A 27133-nucleotide genomic window follows, 5' to 3' on the forward strand; every position below is an offset into this window, starting at 1 on the left:
CAGAAAAGCACATTTTTAACATTAGTTATGTTGATTTCAGTCACAATTACAGTATATATACAAAAACCTCTGTAATTACTATACAATAATTTTAATAAGGGGTAAAAAATACACAAGAAAACTGCACTCCTCTAAGTAAGTTCTATTACGCTGATAAATAACAGCTTAATAACCTTGTGCCAGTGTTCACAGTTTCTTCTAAGAAGTTATTTCATGCCAGATTCTCATTGAACATGTTTTGCTTTCTCATCTCTTTCTAATCAGAGCCTCCGGAACCTCCAAAGTCTCTCAAGCTGCAGTGTCTGCCTGGTGTGAGCCGTGCACACTGTGCAAAGCCTCGTACCCCCATAGAGCTGGCACTGACCAGTACTGAGGGATCCTCCCGCTGGAATTCCACACTCTTCTAAGATACATTTATCTTAAATGCCTTGTATGACATTGACAGCTTTATCAGGTTAAAGGCATCATTTGGCTGATGACTACTAAAAAATAACTGAACTGTGAAAGCCTAAATAACAACAAATGGAAAAGAGCTGCTGAAGAACTCATGGATTTCATGGATTAAATCACCTGCTACCATTAAGCAAAAGCTCTGACAATTATCATCTAAACTACCAAGACAACATAACTGCAATGTCATTTCAAGAAAACAGCAACCGTTTCAATGAAAATCAAAACGTATTACACTTCTGATGTAAAGTGTATGTTCAGACAAAATTGTGTTTTTAGCTTTGTGTAGAGTGAGGAAGGGTTCGGACTGCTGTTGGGTTTTTACTGCTTTCTGGAATTCCACTGTTATTATTACAGATATTTATATAGTGTTAAAGATTTACACGGTGCACACTCACATTAGTCCCTGCCCTCATTGAGCTTGCAATCTAAAGTCCCCATCCCACATGCAAACACACTGTAGTGGCAGGAACCTTCTATTTACAGCTGCAGATGAGACCGGTGGGTGAAAGCGCTGGCCCTGTTCACAATCATGACAGGTCATCAGCGGCCACAGCTATTCACGGCTCTCCGCACAGCCAGTGATTACTTGCTGCGATAGCTGGAGTACTCAGAATCTGGTGCAGCGCCGCATAGTAGCCAATCAGCTTCCAACTTCAGCTTATTCAATTAAGCTTTGACAATAAAACCTGGAATCTGAATGGTTACTATGCAAAGCGACACCAGATTCTGTGTGCACCAGTTTTAGTAAATCTTCCCTTTTTGTGTGCATCCAGCAGCAATCACCACAGTCAATTGATGGCCATGTGGAGAGCTGTGAATAGCTGTGGCTGCTGGCAACTTGTCATTATAGTGATCAAGACTGGCGGCTGCAACCTACCCACTCTTACACACAGTTGTAACCAGAAGGTTCCTGCCACTACAATTTGCATCAGCCTCAGCAGGGGTGGACTGACCATTTGGAAATTGCCCAAGGGCCCGGGGTCAGTAGGGGGCCCCATGAGATGCCCCTGGTACCTTTCTCATAGGCTTTTTTGAGCTTGAGCAAGGACACAGGGCCCCATGATCCCCTATTGCCCGGGGGCCCCATGAGTTGTTAGTCCGCCCCGGGGCCTCAGTCACTGCTCTGAACATAGCCTGAACCCACCAACATTTTTTGGAGCATGGGAGTAGACCCCAAGCAGGAAGAAAATCCAAACTCTGTGCAGTAGGCATCCTGGTTGGGATTCCAACCACTAAGCCAATGTGCTGGCCATTAGGCTGCATTCACACATGGGTGTTTTGAATAGCTGGCAGAAAGAAAAATTGTGGAACTGCGTGTCAGGCGCCATCATTTTAATGGCACCGCGGTTCAGTTCTGCCATGATTGTCACATGATAAATCGTGCTGCAATTGCGGCAAACCACATCACGCGATGCTTGTTGCCCAAAAGAAGTTCCCAAACATCTTTTGAGCAACATGCTTTGCGCGGTGCAGTTTTCACCAAAACACATGGTTCCACGATATGTCATTATATCAGAGCATTTTGATCTTGCCCGCAAATCAAAACGCCCATTTGTGAATGCAACTTTAGAAAGATTTGCTCTCACTTCCTGTTCTGGTGACACAGATGGGGTTCTATATTTCCCCTCCTTAACAGAGCCCTGAATAGCAATAATTCTGCAATAAGTTTTTTTTAGAAGAGTACAATAAGGCTGGAGCCCCCTTTTACTGATTTGTGTGTCTCTTTTACAAATTTTACTTGCAGCTTAGTGAATGAGGTGAAGCCTTTCTGACTTCAATCATCCAATAATATGCAACAAAATTAATATTTTTTTTTTATTTGCACTTGACTAGGTATTCTTTGCAAAGCAAATTTTTATAAGTCAAAAATTCCTAGTACTATGAAAATTCACTTATGCAAAGAGAACATGCTCTACTTTTTTAGTGAATCAAACTTGTGGTTCTTTGTACTTCTATGCTCAACAGGACCAACACTTTATTGTGAGCTATATAAACAACACCATTACCTGTCCCGTCTACTTTCTGCTTGTAGATCATGTCTTTCACAGTGTCTGAATAAAATATACTGTTGTCCCGAGCATCGAAATCTATTCCCACGAAATAGGAGGGCACCCCGGTGATGGGAATGATGACATCTTCCTGGGAGGAGAGGTTAAATGGAATCCCACGGACTGCCATTTGGGAAGAGAAGAGCAGAAATTTCTGTACACCTGGAAGAGAATTAGAGATAATGATTGATTATAGGATATTAAGTACAAGGAAGTTGTGTAGTGTTTGGCTTTGTCCTTGAAGCACAGGTGCTTATAAAACACTGAAATTCATTGTAAGGATACGGCTATTTTTGCCTAATAATCCCTTAAAAAGGTAGTAAACACCACTTGCTCACTTATACCCAGGGGTGGACTGACAACTCATGGGGTCCCCGGACAATAGGGGATCATGGGGCCCCTGTGTCCTTGCCCAAACTCAAAAAAGCCTATGAAAAAGGTACCAGGGGCATCTCATGGGGCCCCCTACTGACCCCGGGCCCTTGGGCAGTGCCTGAGTTTCCAAATGGTCAGTCCACCCCTGCTTATACCTACAGGCAGGGGCGGACTGACAACTCATGGGGCTCCCGGGCAATAAGGGATCATGGGGCCCCTGTGCCCTTGCCCAAACTCAAAAAGCCTATGAAAAAGGTACCAGGGGAATATCATGGGGCCCCCTACTGACCCCAGGCCCTCAATAGGGGATCATGAGGCCCCTGTGTCCTTGCCCAAACTCAAAAAAGCCTATGAAAAAGGTACCAGGAGCATCTCATGGGGCCCCCCTACTGACCCCGGGCCCTCGGGCAGTACCCGAGTTTCCAAATGGTCAGTCCGCCCCTGCCTACAGGTAAGTTTATAATACAGTATGACATCCCTTCAGAGCTCTGCGTCATAGCTGTGACTCCCATGCAGCACATACATGGGAGTGAGGTCATCGTGGGTGGGCCATTCAAGAAACCAGAGCCCGCAAAGCTGGAAGGAAGAATGGGAAAAGATAGACGCCCTGTCAGTGGTGACGGTACACCATTGGAGGGCTTAGTTTTAAGGTAAGTCTTTCATAATGTGCTAGTATGCAATGCTAGCATGGGGGAACAGGTTTTTTTTTCCTTCAAACGTGGTTTACTACCGCTTTAAGCCATAATGAAAGTGTAAGAAGCCTCAAACATTATTGGCAACTGCAAAGAAGGGGGTGCCATCATCCAAAATTACTATGAAAGAGATAAAAGGGAAACCCCAAGCAAAATAGAAAAATGGACTATCTTGGCACCCATTAACAACAAAATAGTAAACATAATATATTTTTATTAGTAAAATATAATTATAACCAATGTAATTTACTAGATCATGCTGTTAAATTTATGTGGTTTTAGAATGAATCCATGTACATAAAAAGAAAGTTTACTTTTTTGTACAATTAAAAATATATTATTTTTATTTTTACACTTTGTCCACAGAGGCTGGCCCATGGTTAGAACGTTATCAGGAAGTGATCGGAACTGTAAGAAGAGATTTTTCACACTGAAATTCCTCTTCACTACATCACAACTGTGTCCACTGAACAGAGTTGAATCGCAGTTTCGGGGCAACCTCATTCACATCTATGGGGAGCATTGGCTGGCAGGCTCATATGCCGAATGTGACATGCCCTACTTTTTTTGCCACACTATGAACCACAGCATTGTGACCACAACAATGTGGATGGGGCAGTCTGACTGGGTTTTGGCAGGCAGCTGAAGCACATGAAATATGAAGCTCAACTGCCTGGATTTAAATAGTAACTCCATATTTGTTGAGAAAAAACAATCCCCTTTAGATTAACAATTGCAAGGATTTCACCAAACTTTGTAGAAGATTCCTACCTAGTTCTGCTATGAAGGAATAGGTCTTTGTTAGCCTCTTTCCTCTGCACAGTGATTCTAAATGGGAGTGACTAATTCATTATAATCACCTGATGTACTTTAAGGGTTCTGGTGAGAAAAGTTGCAGTTTCTGCATCCCTTTGGAAGTGATTAAGCCTCATGGAGTATCTCACCAAAACTGACATTTTTGCTTCACAGAGTGCCTAAAACATGACTTGTATCTTAGTACAGATACAAGTCATGTTTCTTCACACAAGCAGGAAATAACATTTTTGGAGGAGTAATCTACTCCAAGTGGCCATATTGCATTGAATTTACAGACAATTACAGCAGCAACAACAATATAGCTTGTGTAGCGATTGTATATGTTATATTTTTTTTTTAGTTGCCATATTTTTGTTTTCCACAAAAGTGGAGTTGCCCTTTGACATGCCCATCCATGTAAAAGAAGCCTAAGACATCATTCAAAAAAAAATTGTTGTTTTATAGGGTCATCAATGTAATTATGATGTGATGCAGTAGTGTAGTAAAAGAGGTAGCAGGCCAGAAGCTATGGCATAAAAGTTTATCTTCAGATCAAAATATAACACATCTTCAAAACATTTGAATACAGCTATTGACATACACAGGCAATTTTTCTTACCAACACATCGGCGTCCATCTTGGTGTAGATCAAACCCCAACTTACAACGACATCTATATCCTAGTCCGTCATTGTCAGTCCTGTGACTGAGAACACATATCTGCTCACAGCCTCCATTATTGTTTCCACAGGGGTTCCTCACTGCACAGGGAAAAACAACAAAAAAAAGTAATGAAATGTAATATGTAAGTTGCCCAAAAAACGTCTTTTTAACCATTTTCCAGGCTAGACAATAAATCCAGTCAAGGTGCTTTCAGTTTTTTTCAATAGTATAAGCGATATATTTAATTTGCTCACAGTATTTTGTTTGAACATAATTTTTTATATTGTTATAAAATGTAATTCATAAACGTTATCAGATCATTTTTACACAGAATGTGACCCCAGTGTCTGGGTTGAAGCAGCGGCAGAAGACGGAAGAACGTCATGACAGGGTTAGGTGGGAAGTTATGTATGGTTATAAGAGATATAAATCAATAATTGGGAGGTTTGGGAGAGAGGACAGGCACAGTACCAGACAAATTTACACTTTAGGCAGGAACAATTCATGATCCCAAGCTGCCCGTCTTTGAAAGGTAGCTCTGGCATCTATCAACCATTGAATAAAACTGAAGGGAGGCAGTGCAGTTTTGTATTCAAAGTGACATTTAGGTCCCTATCCTATACTACAGCCAGCTGCGTTTCAACAATGGTCTGCCATTTTCGGTAACGTTAGTATCTCAGATTACAGAAAATAAATTACTGCTATCGGCTCAACATTTGTATGGCTAAGGAAAGATACCTGCTCCATCATGTAAGAATGTTGATTTATTTATGTTTTATATTTAAACCAGGGGCCGACTGACCATTTGGAAACTTGGGCACTGCCCGAGGGCCCGGGGTCCGTAGGGGGCCCCATGAGATGCCCCTGGTACCTTTTTCATAGGCTTTTTTGAGTTTGGGCAAGGACACAGGGGCCCCATGATCCCCTATTGCCCGGGGGCCCCATGAGTTGTCACGCCGCCCCTGATTTAAACTGTTGTGTCTCAATAATTATGTTAAACCTGAAATATTTGAATAAAACAAGATCACTCCAGCGCTCAGCCCTGCTCACCAGAAGGGGCGACCTAATTAAAACCTTAAAACCTAACATTTTAATAAAAACTGAGATCTGATCTGCATACACTTGCAATTATACTGTACATGTAAGCCACACACCAACAAGATTAGGTAAAGTCCTAAGGCCAATTGCTAAGCTACAGGTGCTCCATTACTATGGCATATATACTACAGCAATCAATAAACTGAGAGCAAGCTTAGCTGGAGGATACCCCATGCAGGTACACATGTCAGATCCAGAGCTGCACACCTATTGTGTAGGGTCCAAGCACATCTTCCATAGATTAGAGTAGGACCAAATTTTACAATTGCTATAGCACGTCACACATCTGAGTGAATTGCCTTTAGATCTATTTTAATTCCATATCATTTGTTGGGCAGTAGGTCAGATGACTGGGGACTACCGTGTTTGGCACATGTTACAAATTACCCCTCCCACATTCAACTTTCCTAATTAGCAATTGTTTGGTTCAACTGCTGTCTACTTTGTTTTTTGCTTAGTAGGGTTCAAAGAACACTGCTATGCCCATACACATTTCAATACTCCAACAGTACCTTTTGGGGTCTTTTAGGTAAGGATAATAAGAGGTGAAATTCCGTTGCTGAATTTTAAAACGTTCAGTAAATTGAAGGGGCCACCCCTAGTAGGAGTCCTGTTGTCCTGGGCAACACCCCCGACTACATGAAACCTGTGAATGTGGTACTGAAGTCTACTGCAGACCTAATAAGTATCAACCACAATTGTGTTAACTAGATACAGTATATAAATGTTTTCAATGTATTCAAATATGAATAGAAAACACAATGAAAAAAATAAATTTACCATATGGCTGCCGGGCAGAATGGTAAATTGTGACTCCATAAGGCCTCAGTGAAGATCTGAACACAGGATAGGTGGTACTGTCTGAGAATTTGTTGGCTTTCATCACAGCAAGTTTGGTCCAGTCGGTGAAATACACAAAGTGTTCAAAAATGCTTATTCCATATGGATGTGGGATAGCATCTCCTCCATGTACAACGGTTTTTCTATAGCAGAATTGAACATTACAGATCAGTTTTATCAATAATACACAAAAAATATAAAGTATTTCATATAATAAAGTACAGAATAGAATGATACCTGTGCAGTCCATCATAGGTCACAGTTTCAATATAATCGTAACGACTGTCAACCCAGTACACCCTCTTAGACACAATATCCAAGGTGATTCCAGCAGGCCATCCCAGTTTTGTTTTAACTAAATCATGGCGGTTTGTGCCATCCATAAATGCCCTTTCCAGTTTGGGATCCCCAGAAACACTATTCCAGTCCGAGAAGAAGAGATACCTGGTTTTAAAATAGGAAAAAGGTAACGTAATTAATTTCAAGTCCTGTACAATTCTCTATTTTTAATGATTAAATGAGAAATGAAGACAAGTGACAGCCAAAATGATTATGTTTAACTAGCTGTTTAAACATTCTTAGATATATATGTGAAGTTCCAGTCAGTTAATTTGTTTTCAGCTGAATTTGGCCTATAACAGCACAATCATTAACTGTTGCAAATTCATAAACCTATGTAAATGTAATGGAAATAACAGAGGTCAGGTTATTATCAATCTTGTTAGGAGTTATTGTACATCCACTCCTAAGTATTTAAAATATAACTAAAGGCAAACCTTTTTTATTTTTAGTTTTGGATAAAGTAGAGAGGTTTGATAACACCCGTGCAGGTTTTTTATTGGTGGCTGTGCTCTAGGTAGGGAGATGCACATCTCTATTTGTCCTGTCTACTGTAACTCCCAAGAGTGAAAGTGAAAAAAAAACTAATTTTGGGTTATCACAAGAACAGAAATAGAAGGAAAATCTTCTAAAGGGTACCTTGGTGACAACTAGGGATTCTCTCTCTTTACATGAATTTCTTCTCACTTTCTGGTTTGGCTATGGGACAGGAATTAAAGGGAAATCTCCAAATGGGACAAAGATGACAGGAGTTATACACTCCCTTACTCTATTCAAAATAAATAAACGGTTTGCCTTTAGTCCTGTTTTAAATGTTAACTTTTTACAAATAAAAATGTAAAGCGGTTGTAAAGCTAGAACCTTTTTTTTACCTTAATGCGTTCTAGGTTTTTTATCCTAGTGCATTCTATGCATTAACCTCCCTGGCGGTATGATTATTTCAGATTTTTGGTGCTGAAAGCGGTACCATTTTTTTGCATGGAAATATGTATTTTTTTAATTGTAGGCTGTAATTTTTAGGAAAAACTCACTGAAATCTGTCCGAACAAGAGTCTAGTAAACATCCCGGGTATGATAAAATTTGAAACACAAAATCATAAATTATAATTTAATAAATAATCATAAAAATAATATAAAAATAATAAAAAATTTAATTCAATAATATAATCAAACCAAAAACACTGAAATTTGAAATATAGCGCCAAGTTCGCACATTGCTGAGCTCAGTCGCAGAATCGTTTTCAGTGTCTGATGACGAATTTCCCCCACGAATCATTATCACTCAATTCTGCAAGTGGTTCTGATTTACTATCGCTGTTCTCTAGCTGATCTAAACCGCTTTTGACCTAAAGGGACACTTTTTGGACGCCATGGACGTTTCTCAGTTTCCAGGCAGAAAGAACAGACAAAATGCAGGCAGGGCGCCGGACAAAGCACTCAGGACAAAATGTATGTGAAATTGGTTGAGACAGCAATGTTTTACTATGTAAAATGTTAAAAAAAAAAAATGACATTTTTTAAAATTTTTAAATTTCCCGCCGCCTGCGGCGCCCGTACGTCCCGACGTCACAGGGACAAGACACAGAAGCCGGATGCTGGCATCGGCCGGAGGAGATGGCCGGGGACCCTGCAGGGGACACATCGTGGGAGCGCTGGGTAAGGCAAGTGAAGAACACATGCCGGAGCAGTGCCGCATGGTAAGCCCGAGTTAAGATAAAAAAACTTCTGTGGTCTGTTCTCCCCCTAGCCCCCCCCCCCCTCAATCCAGCAATGAGTGAATGAGAGTAGTGGATCTTTCCCTCCTTCAATGGCCTAGAGCAGCAGCAGGAGCCATTAGCTCCTGCTGCTGTCAATCACAGCCAGTGAGGAGAGGCGGGGGGCGGAGTGAACAGCACTCTGCGTGTGAAAGGACACACAGAGTGGGGCTTGGGAGTGAGCCTTCACGAGCGCCCCCATAGTAAGCACTCGTCAGGAGGGAAGAGTCAAGAGTGCCAGTGAGGGACCTGAGAAGAGGAGGATCAGTGCTGCTCTGTGAAAAACCAGAGCAGGTAAGTAAACCATATTTGTTTTTTATATTACAATATTTTTATTAAAAATCTGTAAAACGTAGTATACAGAAGAATAGAAAACATAGCCCACCTACATGGTGAGTTGTGGCAAACAAACAGATTCATGGAATATATCGACATATAAGAATACATCAACCAATGATGTTGTAAACAATAAAACACAACCCCAGTAGGGTAGCAAATATTCCATCAGTCAGTAAATATGGGCAGTTTCATATAGCCATCTAACAAAAATAAAGAGACCAAAAAAATGAAACAGAAAGAGTCCAAGAAGAGGATAAATAATATATCGGGAAAAAAAAGGGGAAAAAAAATTAGAGAAGAAAGAAGGAAAGAGGAAGGAAAGAAAAAAGAAGAGGGACAGCCATAGGTCCATTAAATAATAGAGATATACCTAATCCATGGTTCCCATGTAACCTCAAAGAATTGTTTTTTAAATGAAAAAAAGCAAGCTTTACAATCACTTTAATACAGGGTGCTTTCATGAACGTTTTTCTCTTGTAGTGCATGATAGGTATTCTAATAGGAAAGCTCAGCTTACCTCTACACTTTGACTGTGGTAGGGGTTTCCATTTTCTGAATAGCAATTAAACAGGCTATTCACTGCATAGCAATAAAACCAGCGTGCTAAAAAGCTGCAGATGCAACTTTAGCATATGTGTATTCATATTTACACACTGAACATAAATTTGAGAAAATACAGGTTTTCCCTGAATGTAATAAAGCAGGTTAGGTATCCCTTTTAATCAGATTACTGGACTGATGTCCTCAATCTTCCTTCCTGCTCTGTTCAGGTGAGCTGTGTTGAGTTTCAATTCAGAGGGTATTTGAAAGGAACCAGCTTTTACAGTTTTTTTTTGCTTTTAGAATACCCATAATGCACCATGACGAGAATTTTATGAATGCATCCTGATAAACGTTTTAAAGATTTTATATAAAAGCTAATAAAAGCATAAAACGTCCATTAAAAACATATAAGAGAATGAAAATATATAGTAAACTCTACCCTAAACTCCCTGCTACTTACCCAACTGTTGGGTCAACTGCAATTCCTCTTGGATTTCCCAGATCTTCAGCTATTAACGTTATCCGATTCTGTCCGTTCAGATCCACCATATCAATCCTGTCCACACTTGTTTCCACCACATAAAGTTTATTGTTCATCCAATCTACAGCAATACTTTCAGGTGACTCAACCGAGACATTAAGAACTTCACGAACATTAGAACCATCAATATCAACCGAGAATACCTGGATAATATAATGGATAAATAAGTGTGATGATACGACATTTAGAGAAGGAATCACTTTGGTTCTAGCTGAGCTTTTGACTTCTACTTGTTTCATTATTTGTTGGATCCAGAGTCAACACAAGAAGGGAGAGGTCATTGAAAGGATATTATAACTGGTATGGGTCAAAAGAGAATTTGCAACCACCTTTTTTCTATGCAATTAATTTTGTGCATTACAGAAGCAACATAATTCTATATGAATGAGAAAGGAAACCTATACTGAGAGAATACAGAGGCTTCCATTCCTGACCTTTTCATAAGGTCCTATCTGTATGGCTGTCCTGCTGTACCAGTGGTTTCAGTACTTCCTGAGTCAATGACTGGAACAAATGTGTAGATCAGAAATAATGACTTAATAATCTGCATTGTTCCAGGTCAGTGGCTCAAAGTACTGAAACCAGAGATAGCCAGGCAAACTATCATTTTTATTTTTCCCAGTACAGATTTCCTTTCATTATAAACAATAAAAAGTCCCAAGAGTACAATGACTAACCAGGTAATCTTCTTTAAAATTAAAAATATGTTCAAAGCCAGAATGTTTTGTTTTTGATTAGAGTAGGGAAGGAGTAAAACTGCTGTCAGCTTTTTTTGCCATCTATGTCCCATTGGGGAGATTTCTCTTCAAATACTGCTATCTTGTAGAAACAACAGGAAGCAGGATGAAATTTTACCAAGGAAATGAGAGATGGAATCTATCCTAAAGTGTTACTAAACCCACAAAAGTAAAATCAGTCTGTATATGCACTAAAGCATACTTATTATACTGTGGCACCTAAGGGTTTTTTTCCTCTGCATTATTTAAAAAGGCGGTTTGATCCTGTCTTCTATTCTCCTCTTCTTCTACTGTCCCAAATCCATCTGCAGGTAGAACAGAGCCTGGGGGCAAGCTGCACATGCTCAGTTTGGTGTGTATTGCTAGAGGTTTTATTTCCTTGGAGAGTGCATATGATCAGCACAGGGCCAATCAGCACTCTCCAGACAGAGGGTCAGGAGTCCTACAGCCTCACAGAACAATAAGAGAGCAAGGAAAACTGCTACTACAAGTGCTCTTGCTGGACACTGATAAAAATCACAAGACATCTATAACTGCTGATGAGAAAAGGTATTTAGTAGTTTATATTTACTAAAATAATTGTGTTTCCGTGTTCTATTTACTGTGGGAGACCAGATAGAGTGAATGTGGGGTCCTGTGTTTAGTAACACTTTAAGCTATTGTTCTTGGATCCAAAAGTGTCCCCTTTGAAAGATTTCCTCTTTTTTTGTGTTCATGACAAATCAAAGCTTTGCATTCTCCTATAATCTTAAGGAAAAGTTCACCTTTCATAACGATATTCAGGTTCTAACATGTAATGAATACACCAGCCCCTGCTCCCCTGCTTTGACAGCTAGTCAGGGATCTTCTCCTCCCACTAGCTGTTATAGTTTTCAAAAAAACGCAGCTCAGCCCACATGGCCGAGTCACTCATCCACAGTCCTCTGTAAATGAGAAACTACAAGTCCCGACAGCCTTAGCGGCTTTCTGCTTGTAGTTCTGTGGAGCGCCGTGATAGTTCATTGATTATTCCTGTCAGTATATCTGCTTGCCCATATATTCTGTACGGGCAAGCAGATATACTGACAGGTCTGCAGGAGACTTGCATGGCACCAGCGATTTGCTGATCGCTGAGGTAATGATTTCCAGGCTCCTGCAACAAAATATAATAAATGCACGTTTTTTACCTGCAAAAAAATGTGCATTTATTATTTTTTAGCAAAAGGAGAACTTATTTTTTAAATTTCATCCACTTCCTGCTGTATCAGCCAAAATTTGAGCTGTGAGTGGCCCTGCTGGCAAAACCCAGCTCAACAAAAGTTGATCTTTCAATCCACATTTAACAAAGGAGTTGGGTGAAAAACTATCAGCTGAACAGTGACTAAATCCAACCATGGGTCATGCCGGCTGCGGAATATAGGAGGCGGCAGGGGAGATTCCTCTATCTTGGCTGTTTTACAAGGAATCAATTGATTTCTATTGTTCAGCCCATGAGGCTGAATGAAAAAGGCCTATAGGTGTATGGTTAACTTTAGAATTGGTGACAGTGGTCATCAGAACAAAAGGAAGGAAATAATCTCCATAGCAGGGACACAACCAGCAAGACAATTGTGACAAAGGTTCTAAGCTCTCAATATTCTCTCCAAAACTGAAAAAATGGTTTTGGCTGTTGATACACATTAAATAAATAGCATTTGAAGGAGATGTTATTTAGAAGACCTTAACCGTTGTTAAAGAAGAGGGGCAGGACATAAGCATACTTACTGATTTTACTTTTGTGGGTTTGGTTAAATTTAGGTTAAGAGTCAGGTAGGTTTAGGAGCAGGCTTAGAGTAAAGGGGAGGTAGAGAGGTTCAGTTTAGGGTAAAAGTTAGGTTTAGTTTTAGAGCTAGTTTCAGAAATTTGATTTGGATAAAATATAACTGCAGTCAGGGCTTTTTTTTCTCAGAGAATAGGTGCAGTAACTCCCCCCTTCTAATTCACTTCTTGTATCCTGCTCCCTACCCACCTCTGAGCACAGTTCCTTGGTTCTACCCCTACCCACCTCCCAGTACTGCCCCTTGTAGAGAATACATGGCCAAGTATAATTTTGTGGTGCTAAATCATTTGTATGGAATTTGTTAATGATAATAAGAAAAGCAGTAAAAATAGATCCCCTGCAACCAGCAGCAATACTGTAAATCCCAGAAACAAAAAAAAATACCATCCCAGCAATAATAGACCCCCAGCAGCAACAGCAGCTAGCATCAATAGACTCTCCAGTACCTAGCAACAATAGATCCCTCCCTCAACAGTAGATCCCTAGCAGCAATAATATATCCCCCACCAGCAAAAATAGACCTACCCAGCAACAACAGACCACCATGCAAAAGCATATCCCCCAGCAGCCAATATCACTATACCTTCCGGCACACCCAGCACCCCTTGCCATTGCATACATTAAATGCTGGAGGTGCCGGAACTGAGTCCCCCCACGTTTCTGCTGAAAAAAAGCCCTGACTACTGTAAATCATCTTTATGTTCCCAGCATATCCTCTAGGCTCCCTCAGTTGCAGTGTATATCTCTTGGTGATGATGTGGACAGGAAGCTGTGACTGAACCTATTACTAGCAGGATCCCCACATTTAGAAAACAAAAAAGAAAGTAAATGAAAAGAAATGAAACAAGGAACAATGAATAGCAACAATGGAACGTTTGTAGGGTAAGCTACCTTTTTACTATTAGGTGAAAAAACATTTTAAGTGTTAGGTTTGGGGGTTAGCTTGAGGTTGGGAGTTACCTCTGGGGGCTATTTAAAGTTTAGGGTTGTGCTAATGTCAAGGGCGAGTTGGTAATTTCGTATTACAATTTCAGAATTTAGAAATCTCTAAAAAGTCCAATACAACTGTTCCTGTCAGAGGAGTAGCCATTACATAGGTTTCTCATAACCTTTATAAGTAATGGTGGATTATTTGCAGGAAGTAAGTTGTGAATGGGAAAAGGGGGCAGCTAGAAGAAAGCTACTCACTGGAATCCATAGATTTATATTGTTGCCCCTGTTTGTAATGAAATAACACAAAACCATTTTTGAGTGTTCATGAATCCTACAGCTGAACATTTTAAGTAGCTTCTAAGATGGATGATAACATAAAACAATGGTTACCCTTAGCTAAAAGTCTAAAGTTCTGCACATGTACGGAACTCCCTACATACACCACAATAAATGCAGTCCAATTCCTGGTTTATGCTTATCAGCACTTTACCAGTTTTTCTAGAAACTTGACACACCAACAACTTTTTATCCAGTACATACCATCCTGTGTCAGTTTCTGGTAATTTGAAAGCTAATTATCTGCTAAAACAATGGCTTTTCAGTTTGTATTCTGTCAAGAGATCCATTACTGTGCAAAGACAAATATGCAGGAAAAATGTGATTTTTATCATTCATGAAAAAGGTACTTTTGCACTGCCTGGATCAAGTTTCCAAAAATGACTTGTAAAGGATTGGCTAATTTTGAAAGAATGCCCACTATTAGGCATTTGACTCCATTAAGAAGTACATGGGAGGCAGGACAAGATGCCTTCATAATGGAGCGCTTTGTTTAACGTCTGTCATGTAATACAAATATGAAAGTGGCAATTAAAATAGTTTTAATATTTCCTTACCTAATACATTTTTATCAATAAATACTTTTTTAATGGAAATCTGTAATCTGTATAAAGATTGTTTCTACATACATAAGAATGTGATTGGTTAATATAAATATTATGTTCACTATTTTTATTGTCTTAAAACCAATAAATCTGTTAATAGGTTTTAGTTTTTCTTTATATCTACAAAGGGTATATTTGATTTGTTTTTGTTTTTTTTATGAGGTACACCTGCTTGCTGCTGAATGTAGCCAAATAGTGAATTATGAGGATGCAAGTTAATTTTTAAAAAATGCAAATCTGCCCCATGGACACTGGGCATTTAGTCTTACTGCACGAGGCTCCAATGTTTAGGTGAAGGCAGACAGCACAGGTGCACCATGCAACCACACTACCGTCAGACTGTCAATCTCCATGATAGGCTGAAAGCCGCTGCGGCAGGATGAGGTTGGACAGTGCACCTAATGGTTCTAACATTTAGGGCAGTATGTACCCAGGTAAGAATTCCTGGAATGCCAACTTGCTTTGCGGGTATTCACCCTGGGCACATACTACTCTAAATGTTAGTAGAGCGCAGTCCAGCCGCAGAAGCTGTCAGCCCCCCACAGAGTTTGACAGGCTGCAAGCAGAGGGGCTGGACAGGGCACCTGGACTCTCCACCCACACCTAAATGCCAGAGACTCATTCACTGGGGCTGAACGCCAGGTGTGCATGGGACCTAAGTAGATATTTCAGCATATATTACAACGGGAAAGGTGTGTGAAGCAGACATCTATCTCTGTCTTATCATTGCTGATTGCGGCATATTGGAAACTGATGATCTCCTGGAATATATTGCACTATAGTTTCTCTATCTATTAGCAAAACATGCAAAAAGGAAAACATTCAGTGAGGTGTATTTTGGGGTAAAAAACTAATTGTAAGTGTAACTCCAACCAAAATTTTTTTATTGTTTTGGCTACAGTAAGGAAGAGTTAGAATCTCTTTTATGCTTTTATTGCTATCTGTGACCCAGCTGTGAAGATTTCATCTCACTTCTTTCCTGATGACCATTGTCACCAGGACAGAGAATGTAGGGAAGCCTAAAATGTCATATTTGTCACCGGAACATAAGTAGAGGTGAAATCTAGATAAGTTTTCGGTGCCATTTAGTGAAATATCCTCTCACTTCCTGTTGTATATCTGTGACAGTAAGTGAAAGGAAATCTCTTCAGGACATGTTCAACAATGACGATGCTTGCTCTGTCTGACATAAAATAGGACTCCACAAATCTGTTTGTGAATGATGGCATGGAAAGGAGCAAAATGTAAAGTGAGGTAAAAACTACTTTTAGGCAAACTTTGCAGCAACAACTAAATACCTTGTCTTGTACAGTGTCTGTCCAAAAGACTCGTCGTAACTGAAAATGAAAATCCACTCCTACAGCCGTTCCCCGGTTCTGTGACTGCACTAATGTTCGATAGCTGTTTCCATGGATGTCACCGATTAGTAAATCTCGCCCATTGGAGAAAATAATCCAGGGTGCACCAGCTAGAAAAGTAATAATGGTACAAACAGTAAGACTTTGGAATCCTTTAACAAACTTGTAAAAAAAAAAACATTTTTCTATAAGTTAAATATATTTAATTAATAACTTTAGTTTTTAACAGAGCATTTCCAAAGCCAAAACATTTGTGTTTTTTTAATTGGATAGAGTTCGGAAAGGTAAGAAACCCCCCCTTTATCGCTTTTTTCATTGCTTCAAGAGGATATATCCAAGGCCTTCAACATTGATTCACTCAAAGTATTGAAGATGCAATCATTGAACAAGCTTACTGGCTCTGACAAGACTAATCACATGAAGCGCGAATCCCTTTCAATGGTTACCAAGAATGTCACTCAAAGCATGAGAATACAGAGCTGCCGTACCAAGGGGAGAGAGATTTAAAAATAATTTACTGGTTCTTAAGCATGATCACACCAAACAGACAACTCATTTTGATCCCATTAAATTTCTAATCAGAAAAATGCATTGGATGTTGGTGTAATCTTGCTGAAGAGCAAGTGGCCCTCAATGCACATTAACTATCTGTGTGATCTTACTAAAGGACCAACAATACATTTGGAACTCTCCCACCTCCTTGGTGTGGCACTGTTGTATTCTTATGCTATGGATGTCATTATTGTCGTCTGCGTCCGGGGGGAAGTTGGAAGATTCACCCTCTCTGTTTCTCCTGGTGACCATTTTTATGAGCACAGAATATGAAAGAAAATTCTAATCTTTGAGTTCTCACCACAACAGCAAAGACACTTGTTTCAGCGACAACTGTCTAAAAGTCTACGATTTCCATTACGTCCTGTTGTTTCCACAGGACAGGAACCGATAGGGGTTCTAACCATTCCCTACTCTACCCAATACTGAATAAAGGTCTTGGCTTTAAAAAATACTTTAAACTAGCCATACACAAGAGTTTTAAATTCTGACTACCCTAATGTTTATTTGTAAAGCAACTTATATATTTACATTATATGCACTTGAGGGCCAGTTCACACCACAAAAACACACTACAGATACATTCTAGGTGCGATTTTGCTTACAACTCACACCACACTCCATTCCTGTGCCATTTGTATATGGTTTTGCTGTGTCCCAGTACAGTTCTGTGGAGACAAAATGCAGCATGTTCTACTTTTTTTCTGCACCAGAAACTGACTGAAACTGACTGCACTGGTGTGAGCTAGAGCCATTGGAATACATGGAAAAAAGTGTGCATGCATTCTTGATGCAAAAAAAAAAATGCACTGGACTGAACTTGGTGTGAACTGGTGCTTATAGTAATATTCACACTTGTATCCTTATATCATTTGGGAACAGAGGCAAAATATTTCCATTTGAAGTTCCAGTTCTGCTCAACTACCATGGACATTATAAAGCCAACCAAGCACCACCAAGAACCTCTTATGTAAGCAAATAACTGGGAACCCAGTGTCACTTTTATTATGGCCATGTAGGCAGAAACAGAATCTACTTAGGGGAATATCATGAACATTTAAAGAAAAAACTCCAAGCAACTAAGAACACAGCAAAAACACATAGGGATTGATTTACACTCTGGTGTAGCTCTGCAACAAAACCAATCAGCGTCCAGGCTTTATGTCAATTGAACAAGCTGACGTTAAAAGCTGATTGGCTATCATGCACAGCTGCACCAGATTTTGCACTCTCTAGTTTTAGTAAATCAACCCCATAACTCTTTGAGGACCATAAGATTACGGACGCCAAAAGAATCAATTTTTGTTTTTAAAGTTTGTACACTTCAGTTGCTGTAACTAAGCCATTTCATGAAATAATTGGCAAAAAGCTAGATCCAATTGTTGATAAGAACTACTTTTTTAAGTTCTTAATCAGATGATACAGGCAATTAAAAACATGGGACAAATAAGTCCCTTGGTCCTCAAAGGGTTAAGGTTGTCTGTTTAATGTAGCAAATATGTGTGAACTAACACAGTTGCTGTTGTCATTCATACTCAGCCAATCAAAATACACAAAAGGTGGCCTTTTGCTTAACCACTTGCCCTTCAGAGGATTTACCCCCCTTCCTGACCAGGCCATTTTTTGTGATACAGCACTGCGTTACTTTAAGTGACAATTGCGCGGTCATTCACCGCTGCACTCAAATTAAATTTACGTACTTTTTTCCCACAAATAGAGCTTTCTTTCAGTGGTATTTGATCGGCTCTACGTTTTTTATTTTTTGCGCTATGAAAAAAAAGTAAGCCAATTTTGAGAAAAAAAAATATTTTTGGCTTTTTGCTATTATGTCCAGAAAAAAAATTAAAAAAATTTTGGCATAAATTTAGGCCAAAATGTATTCTGCTACATGTCTTTGCTAAAAAAAAATCCCAATGCGTGTAAATTAATTGGTTTATGTGAAAGTTATAGCTTCTACAAATGGCGGTATATATACTGGAATTTCTTTATACTAGTAATGGTTGCAATCAGCGACTCATAGAGGGACTGCAGGACTGCGGTGGGTATTTTGACACTGGGGGGGGGGGAACTGACACTGCTGACACTGCTAATAAAAAGCACTGACACTGTACTAATGACACTGGGCAGGAAGGGGTTAACATCTGGGGCGATCAAAGGGTTAACTGTGTGCTGTTTCACTGTGTGCGCATTTTACACTGTAAGCACACTGCTTTGTACGGCAGAGCCATACAAAGCAGCATGCTGCAGCTGACAGGGGAGAGATCTGTATTGTTTACATACAGGTCTCTCCCCTGTCCATGACACATGGTGATCGCCGAATGCCTTCAGGGAACCACCAGGACCCGTTGATCGACAGCCGAGACTGCCCCCTACCCGGAAATGCAAAATCATGTGTATATATATGTCAGAACTCTTTTTTTTTCTGGATCGAATTATCATGCGAACCCTTGTCAGGCTTTACTGTGTGTGTCCCTGCTAGGGAGATTCACTCTCTGTATTAGTGTTAGTGAGCACTGACACCAGAACATGAAGTGAAAGAAAATCCAAAATGTAGCGTTGTCATCAAAACTGGCAGGGAGGAGAAATATTCCGGGGTGGACACTTGCTCTAGTGACAACTGCTTATGAGAAGATTTCCCTGGCTTTCTTCTATCTTATTGTGTGTTCATGATGGGAAGTAAAGAAAAACCTTGTTAAAGTCATACAGACAGAAAGAAAAAAAATAATGGCAGGGGTCCTAACCATTTCCAACGCTATCCAAAGCTAAAGAAAAAAAGTTTGGGCTTTAGATACACTTCAAAAAGTAGACATAAACCAGCATGTTCCTATTATAAATTTCTGTCAACCCAGCTCTCTTCCCTAATGGATCAAATTTGACTTAGTTTACTATATAATTGTTATTCAAACTCAGTAAATGCAAAAGTAGAAAAACAAGCATTTACAGTATGACTTCCATACATTTATAGCAGTATTAATACCACACAGAGGTTATTGTTATTACTTACCGGACGTGTTGGCTCTGCAGTGCTTATTATGCTCCAAGATATACCCATCCACACAACTGCAGCGGTGACTGCCCATCCGGTCTTCACAAAGCTGATCACATATGCCCCATACTTGACAGTCATTAAAATCTAAATAAAAATAAAGATTAACAAAGTATAAAAAAAATGAAAGGATCCACAAGTTAATAATTAAGGCATGACTAGAAACAGTAAATACAAACTATGAAACCAATTTATAAAATAAGCCGGGCAATTAAAAATCATAAAATGATAAAAAGCATAAGCACTGGCAAAATTCCGTGAAAGCTGTACGTTACGTAGATTCAGAGATGTAGTCAGCTTAAATAATATGCAAACATTGGCAAATTCTGCATTTTCCTGTAAAAGTCAAACTGGGCTCCAAGTCCTCCTTCTCCCCTAGCCCCCCTCCTGATCAACATGGCCCTCTAACACATTGAAAGACCAAAAGAGGCTCAGTATAAGGGAAGGGCGGGGTCAAACTTGACCTTTACGGGAAAAGGGATTAAAATAAACCTTCATCTGCCTGTATCTTTGGATTTACTAATCATTGTAGCTAAAGGTAACCTCTTATGTATTTTTTAAACATATGATATATGGTCATATGCTATATAATCATAATAAACCTACCAGACAGAGTTTTTGAAAAAACTAAATTTTAATAATTATTCTTTACATATCTCAGTAACAAGCGATATACTGCTACGGGTTCGATGATCTCCAATAACAATTTGTTGCATGGATCCCTTTGGTTACATCATGAGGCTATGTTGGATTGATCATTTGTACATATGGCTTGTGCATATAGCTCAGCTCGTGTTCCCTGCCTCCTATACGAAGAGGAAGTATAATGGACTGTCAGATGACAGATTGCTGGTTGCTTGGCAGCAAGATCCATAATAAGCAATCTTTCTCTGATAAGGCCCCATTAAGTGGTAAAGGTTGCTAGGAAGCAGCAGGGAAGTAGGAAAATGGATGCCATCAATTAGGTAAGTAGGTAACATCTATTAGCTGAAGCATTTGAATCTCTCAACTTTCCATCTATGTATAATCTTGTACATGGTATACTCTGTGACTAATTTTATTATTGGAAATGCCTTAAAATACATCTTTGTCTCAATATTAAAAAAGGTGGTATAATGTAATAACCACACACTTCATCAAAAGTGTCTCCACACATATATTATATTGCAGAGAAGGGAAAGGACTGTGTCCAGGGGCAAACTGACAACTCATAGGGCCCCCGGGCAATAGGGCATCATGGGGCCCCTGTGTCCTTGCCCAAACTCAAAAAAGCCTATGAAAAAGGTACCAGGGGCATCTCATGGGGCCCCCTACTGACCACGGGCCTTCGGGCAGTGCCCAAGTTTCCAAATGGTCAGTCCGCCCCTGACTGTGTCACACTAGTTCTGTTACTGAGTGCTGATTACTGAGTGCACTAGGTCCGCTTCTGGTGCCTATAAATGCACAATCATAATTAGATACCTTTCACATCTGCTGTAACAGGAAAGTAGAGGCAAGAGAATGAAAATTAGGGAAGGAGGTACAATGTTTATCTTACTATAAATCTACTTCTTTGATTTAAACTTCATGACTTCCCACTTTCCCCAGTGGATGTAGAATATAATGCTTGTTTTTTTCATGGGAATGATCTAAGAGGTAGTAAAACCTACCTTATTCTCTGATTCCACATACCAGTTCCAGTAGTGGTGATTGGTCTCACAACACCTCTTTTACTGCTGGTCTCTGACCAGTGATGTCACTGTCCCTCTCACCACTGTCATCACATACAATGCAGGGTCAGAGGCATTGTATGTGCTGACATCAGAATGAATGCCTGCTTTCTGGGGCAGGAGCGAGTAACAAGGGAGCCTCAGCTGCAGTGGGACCATAGGGAAAGGCAAATTTTACTCTTTTACATCATCCCCTAGATAAAAGAAGCAATATATTCTGCCTCAGCTGGGGAGAGGTGCAACAAGTTTAGAATTTATTGAGTGCCCACAGTTCTGCTTTAAGCACTATCTCTATCTATACTGGCCACATAAACACCATTGCAAAGCAGTTATGGCTCTAAATCATGGTATTTTGCAGCCCTCTCTCACTCACTCCCTCTGCCGTCATGTCACTGTAGTGTACAGTGTCAGAAAAAATAACTATTATTTGGGACCACAAGATCAATGCTTCCAGAAGTGTTGGTTTCACAGTAGACTCTGGGTAATCAGCTCTTTGCAAAGAGGCACCATTAAGAGGAACTAGCATCAAGAGAGGTACAGCCTCATCTTTACAGCTATGGTCTTTGCTCAAAGACTTTTATTTAGTGGCAGGGTCACTACAAACACCAAATGAGATTTAGGTCCCTTTCACATGGGCAATCCAATCAGGTTCACCTATCAGTTTTTCAGGGGGACCTGATCAGATGGTCCATGTATTTTTATAGATTGGTGGGTGTAAAACGGACTTGTGTTCATTTACACCTGCCTACCTCCTATCTGATCCAGTCCTTTAAAAAGAAACGGAAAGGGATCCGATTCCTTCTGTCTAGGTGGATTGGAGGGCTCTGTCCGTGTCCCCTCAGCATAAACTAAGCAGACATGGACCTGTCATCCACCCACTCTGCTCTGATCAGCAGGGGATCTGTGAAAGGGGCCTTAAAACAAGCCCTCACTGACTTCTGCAGCTACAAGCACTGTGGGCCAATTCATTTTTAAAATCAACTGCAAAACCACAAAGGTCATCAAAGTCCTTCACTCAGCAGCTCAGTGTACCTTGCCTTACCCTCCCAGAGCCCCTGCTCTCTGTTTATATTAGAAATCAAAAGGCTAAAAAGCCACTCAGTCACTACTGAGAGGGGGGAGCAGGGGGAGCTTAGCTGTAGGAAACACTCACTTGGGGGACTTGTGTTTCTGCTGTGAACTTTGAAGAAGAATTACTACACAATGGCTACTGCTACATACACTATATTGCCAAACGTATTGGGAGACCCCTCCAAATCATTGGATTCAGGTGTTCTAATCATCTTCATGGCCACAGATGTATAAAATAAAGCACCTGGGCACGCAGACTGCCTCTACAAACATTTGTGAAAGAATGGGTCGCTCTCAGGAGCTCAGTGAATTCAAGCGTGGTACTGTGATAGGTTGCCATCTGTGCAATAAGTCCATCCATGAGATTTTCTTGCTAATAAATATTCCATGGTCAACTGTTAGTGGTATTATAACAAAGTGAAAGCGACTGTGAACAACAACAACTCAGCCACTAAGTGGTAGGCCACGTAAAATGAGAGCAGGGTCAGAGCATGCTGAAGTGCACAGTGCGCAAATGTGTAAAATGTGGTGGAGGAGAATTATGGTGTGGGGTTGTTGTTCAGGGGTTGGGCTTGGCCCCTTAGTTTCAGTGAAGGGAACTCTTAAGGCATCAGCATACCAAGACATTTTGGACAATTTCATGCTCCCAAGCAAGGTCCATAAAGACATGAATGAGCGAGTTTACGGTTGAGGAACTTGACTGGCCTGCACAGAGTCCTGACCTGTGGAGAGTGGAAACTGCGATCCAGGCCTTCTCGTCCGACATCAGTGCCTGACCTCACAAATGCACTTCTGGAAGAATGGTCAAACATTCCCATAGACACACTCCTAAACCTTGTGGACAGCCTTCCCAGAAGAGTTGAAGCTGCGATAGCTGCAGAGGGTGGGCCAACTCAATATTGAACCCTACGGACTAAGACTGGGATGCCATTAAAGTTCATGTGTGTGTAAAGGCAGGCGTCCCAATACTTTTGGCAATATAGTGTATGTCAGTGAGGGTTTGTTTTAAAGTTTATTCACTGCTTTTTTAGAATTTTTAATAGTGAATGTTTACATCCTGGCCAAAAGTTCCCTTTAATGTCACAGGAAGGATTTGGGAACAGCATTTTTAAATCCAGAGCCTGTAAAATGTAAATTTTTTGCTTTAAAAAGAAAATAACGCTAAGTATTGCTGATTTGTTTCTTATTGATTTTATATGAATAATCTTTTTTATTATTATTAGTAGTAGTAGTATCAACACTAGTTGTATCATTATACAGAACTTCCCCCTGTTAAAAGTCAAGCCATTTTCAATGAGACGGCAGTCAGTCAGTGATCTCCCCAGGCAGAAGCTGAATATAACCCTTGTGCATTGAAATCCCATTCCAGCTTTAAACTTTATCTCCATGTTGATGCAATCAGCTATGTTCTGTTATAAATGGCATCAATGCTTCATCTTGTTGCTTTGAAGGTGGAACAAATGTCAATATTTGGTTACCATAGAAAGCTTTTTTTGGTTACAGGTCTCCTAAGGTAATGTTATATTTGGACTGTTTAAATCTTAGAAAAAGGAATCATCAAAGAGAGCAAAAAACGAGGTAACCTGGACCTCGCATGTTTCCTTTTGCGGAGAAAAACACATCCACAAATCTACCATTTCACATATTTAAAGTAAAGCTACATTCTCAAAGCATTCCGCTAGAGAACACATTCCTGACAGATTTTACAAAGCAGAGCGGAGCAATGACGTATGCCTTGCTACAGGGTCTACCTACATGACCTGCTAATGTCATATTGTAACCAGGGGCGGACTGATCATTTGGAAACTCGGCCACTGCCCGAGGGCCTGGGGTCAGTAGGGGGCCCCATGAAATGCCCCTGGTACCTTTTTCATAGGCTTTTTTGAGTTTGGGCAAGGACACAGGGGCCCCATGATCACCTATTGCCCGGGGGCCCCATGAGTTGTCAGTCCGCCCCTGATTGTAACACAATGTGGGAAAGGCTAGATGCACTCACACACAGGGAGCATGCTTTGTCCCAGTGCATGGGGCTGTGCAAAGTACAGCTAAGGAGCACATTAATATAAACCGGCTGAATCCAGACATATCACCATGACTGAATGTGACCTCACTCTCAGTAATTCATATCTACCATTGTCATTAAATAATTTGCAACATTGGGTGTAAGTCTCCTAAATGGTGGACATTTAAGAGGTAATCATTGTACCTACAGGTAAGCCTGACTATAAGCTCACCTGTAGGTAAAGGGTTAAGATACCGAGATTACTACCACTTTAAGAATATATACGTGAATAGAATTATAGAATTATTTTTAAACCAGAAGTTGGTGTCATTTTAAATATAATTTGGACCAGGAAATCTAGCAAACATCATATTGTAAATACTGAGACTTGCTCGGGCAAATGTGTGGGCCAGTCTAGCCAGTGAACAGGCTTAAAAGACTAACTCCAGCTTACTGTCATTTTTTGAACCAAGCTGGTCCAAACAAGCTATTGCCTTTACTAACAGATGCACCAGCTGTGACGCCCAGTTACATACAGTATACAGCGCTGTGTTCCAGCAGTGCTACAGGGACTTCCCATCCCACTCTCAGGATAAACTCAAGTCAGGCTGAGATGATAAGCCATTCAAAGGAACTTTTGTATTTTCTGAATGGTGTGGAGGTGGTCAGATGATGTCACAATCTCCACCTCAGCCAATCAGAGGAAACATTGTACTCATAAAAAATGCAAACCTTCCTGTGAATGGCTGAGTAGTGCTTAGCCTAACTCAATTTTTTCTGGGACCAGGACAGGCAGTGGAACAAATGGGAACAGGGAGCACAATATAGGGCTAAAATGAATGATCAGGGGGCAAAACAAACTGCAACTCAGCCACCAATTTTTATTGTCCCTCAGCTGCCAGTGTAAACATTGCCTTTGTTGTTTCACCTGTTAGCACCTACATCAGTACAAGGCACAGTAAAGACATTGGAGTCAGCAGGGAGAAACACTGAGTGCAGCATGGGACTACTAATGATTTCTAAGTGGTCATGAGGCAATGATTTCTCTTCACTACAGGGAAGTATAAGGTCAGAATTTACCACTTTCTTTGCAGGGATATCTTTTATTTTCGGTATGATTTTAATTGATTTAATAATGTATTTTCACTAATAAAAACATTTGTTTTATTGTAATGTATTTTCACAGAGGATAATGTGACATTTCTACTCACCAACACATGTTCTGCTGTCATTAATGCTGATTATATATCCTGAAGGGCAATAACAAACACCACCAGAGGGAGATGCGTGGCAGCGATGCTGACAGCTCAGTGCTGCACAATTACTTGTACCTTTAGATGAAATCATTAACAAAAACATTTTTTATTATTCCTCAACTGTCATACAGTATATCAGGTGACCTTTCAGACCCTGGCTCAAGCTTAAAAGTCAGACACAAGCTAGGAAAATAAAACTACATAATGAGAAAAACATGTTTTAAAATAAGTAAGACTACAGAGTTATACTAACTTAAAGTGCAACTATACCTTTATATATAAAAATCTCTCTTTTGGGGTCTGTTTATAAAACAGTCATCTAGCCATTCATTCCAATGATTGCATTTAATTTCTAATTCCCTCTTGCCTTCTCTAGAATTATTACATTGTATCTCTTGTTAGAAAGACATATGTAGGTGTGACAATTTAATTCCCAGAATGCCTGCGGAGTAGCATTATGGAGGCAAGCCAAATAAATATTTACACCAGGCCAGATCTAGCCTACAGAATCTGATCTGGGGGTGCAGTAAAAAAAAAAGTCGGGGGGCATAATGTCAACACTGTGTGAGTCATTGACAATCTGTCACAAAGTGTCACAATGTGAGAAATACTAGTATGTATTAGGCTGTTTTAGATTAGGGTGATTAGAAAGAACCTATGCCCCCTTATATCAGATGGCCCTGTTAGAGTTCCCCTTTATATCAGGAGTCATCAACAGAGTCCCCCTTTACATCATATTCCCATCAGAGTGCCTCCTTACATCGGGTGTCTCCATTAGAGTACCCCCTTACATCAATGTCCCCATCAAGGTCCCCCCTTACATCATAGTCCCCATGAGAGTCCCCCATACATCAGAGTCCATGGGCACAGCCCACGCCAGCACCCCCTCTAGATCCGGCCCTGATTTACACTTGAGCGTATTCTGACATGTTCTAACTTGCATTTGCCTGGGTCATAGACCAGTTGATTACAGTGTTCCCTCGCCACTTCGCGCTTCATGTTTTGCGGCTTCAGTACTTCGCGGGTCAGCAGCCACATTGTGGAAAGGAGTGTTGTTTCATGTTGATGCGCAAAAGAGAAGGATCCCTGCATGTCAACCAAAGAGATGAGTTGACTCAGAGTACTGTACATACCACGGGCTTTCATAAAGGCGCGTGATTGATTTCCGGTGTGACATCGACCAATAAGAGTACGAGTGGATTTATCCCTGTGAGTTGATTGTCTGCGCATCATTGCAGCCTCACTTAGCAT

The 27133-nt window shown here is 40.3% G+C and overlaps 1 protein-coding gene across 1 annotated transcript in view; it reads right to left on the minus strand.

The window, feature by feature from the left end:
• LRP2 (LDL receptor related protein 2) overlaps positions 1–27133 on the minus strand; it is a 295072-nt gene that overhangs the window by 172613 nt on the left and 95326 nt on the right. The window contains exons 9-16 of the mRNA XM_089660407.1: positions 25838–25957; positions 19803–19931; positions 16187–16356; positions 10399–10622; positions 7201–7407; positions 6904–7106; positions 4983–5123; positions 2460–2663 (exon numbers count right to left, since the gene is read on the minus strand). Coding sequence (XP_089516533.1) covers positions 2460–2663; positions 4983–5123; positions 6904–7106; positions 7201–7407; positions 10399–10622; positions 16187–16356; positions 19803–19931; positions 25838–25957 — 1398 coding nt within the window. The remainder of the gene's footprint in view (positions 1–2459; positions 2664–4982; positions 5124–6903; positions 7107–7200; positions 7408–10398; positions 10623–16186; positions 16357–19802; positions 19932–25837; positions 25958–27133) is intronic.

Source organism: Staurois parvus, unplaced genomic scaffold (genome assembly GCF_062004578.1).
Source record: "Staurois parvus isolate SC_StPar_1 unplaced genomic scaffold, SC_StPar_1.0 ptg000031l, whole genome shotgun sequence".
NCBI classification, from domain to species: Eukaryota; Metazoa; Chordata; class Amphibia; order Anura; family Ranidae; genus Staurois; species Staurois parvus.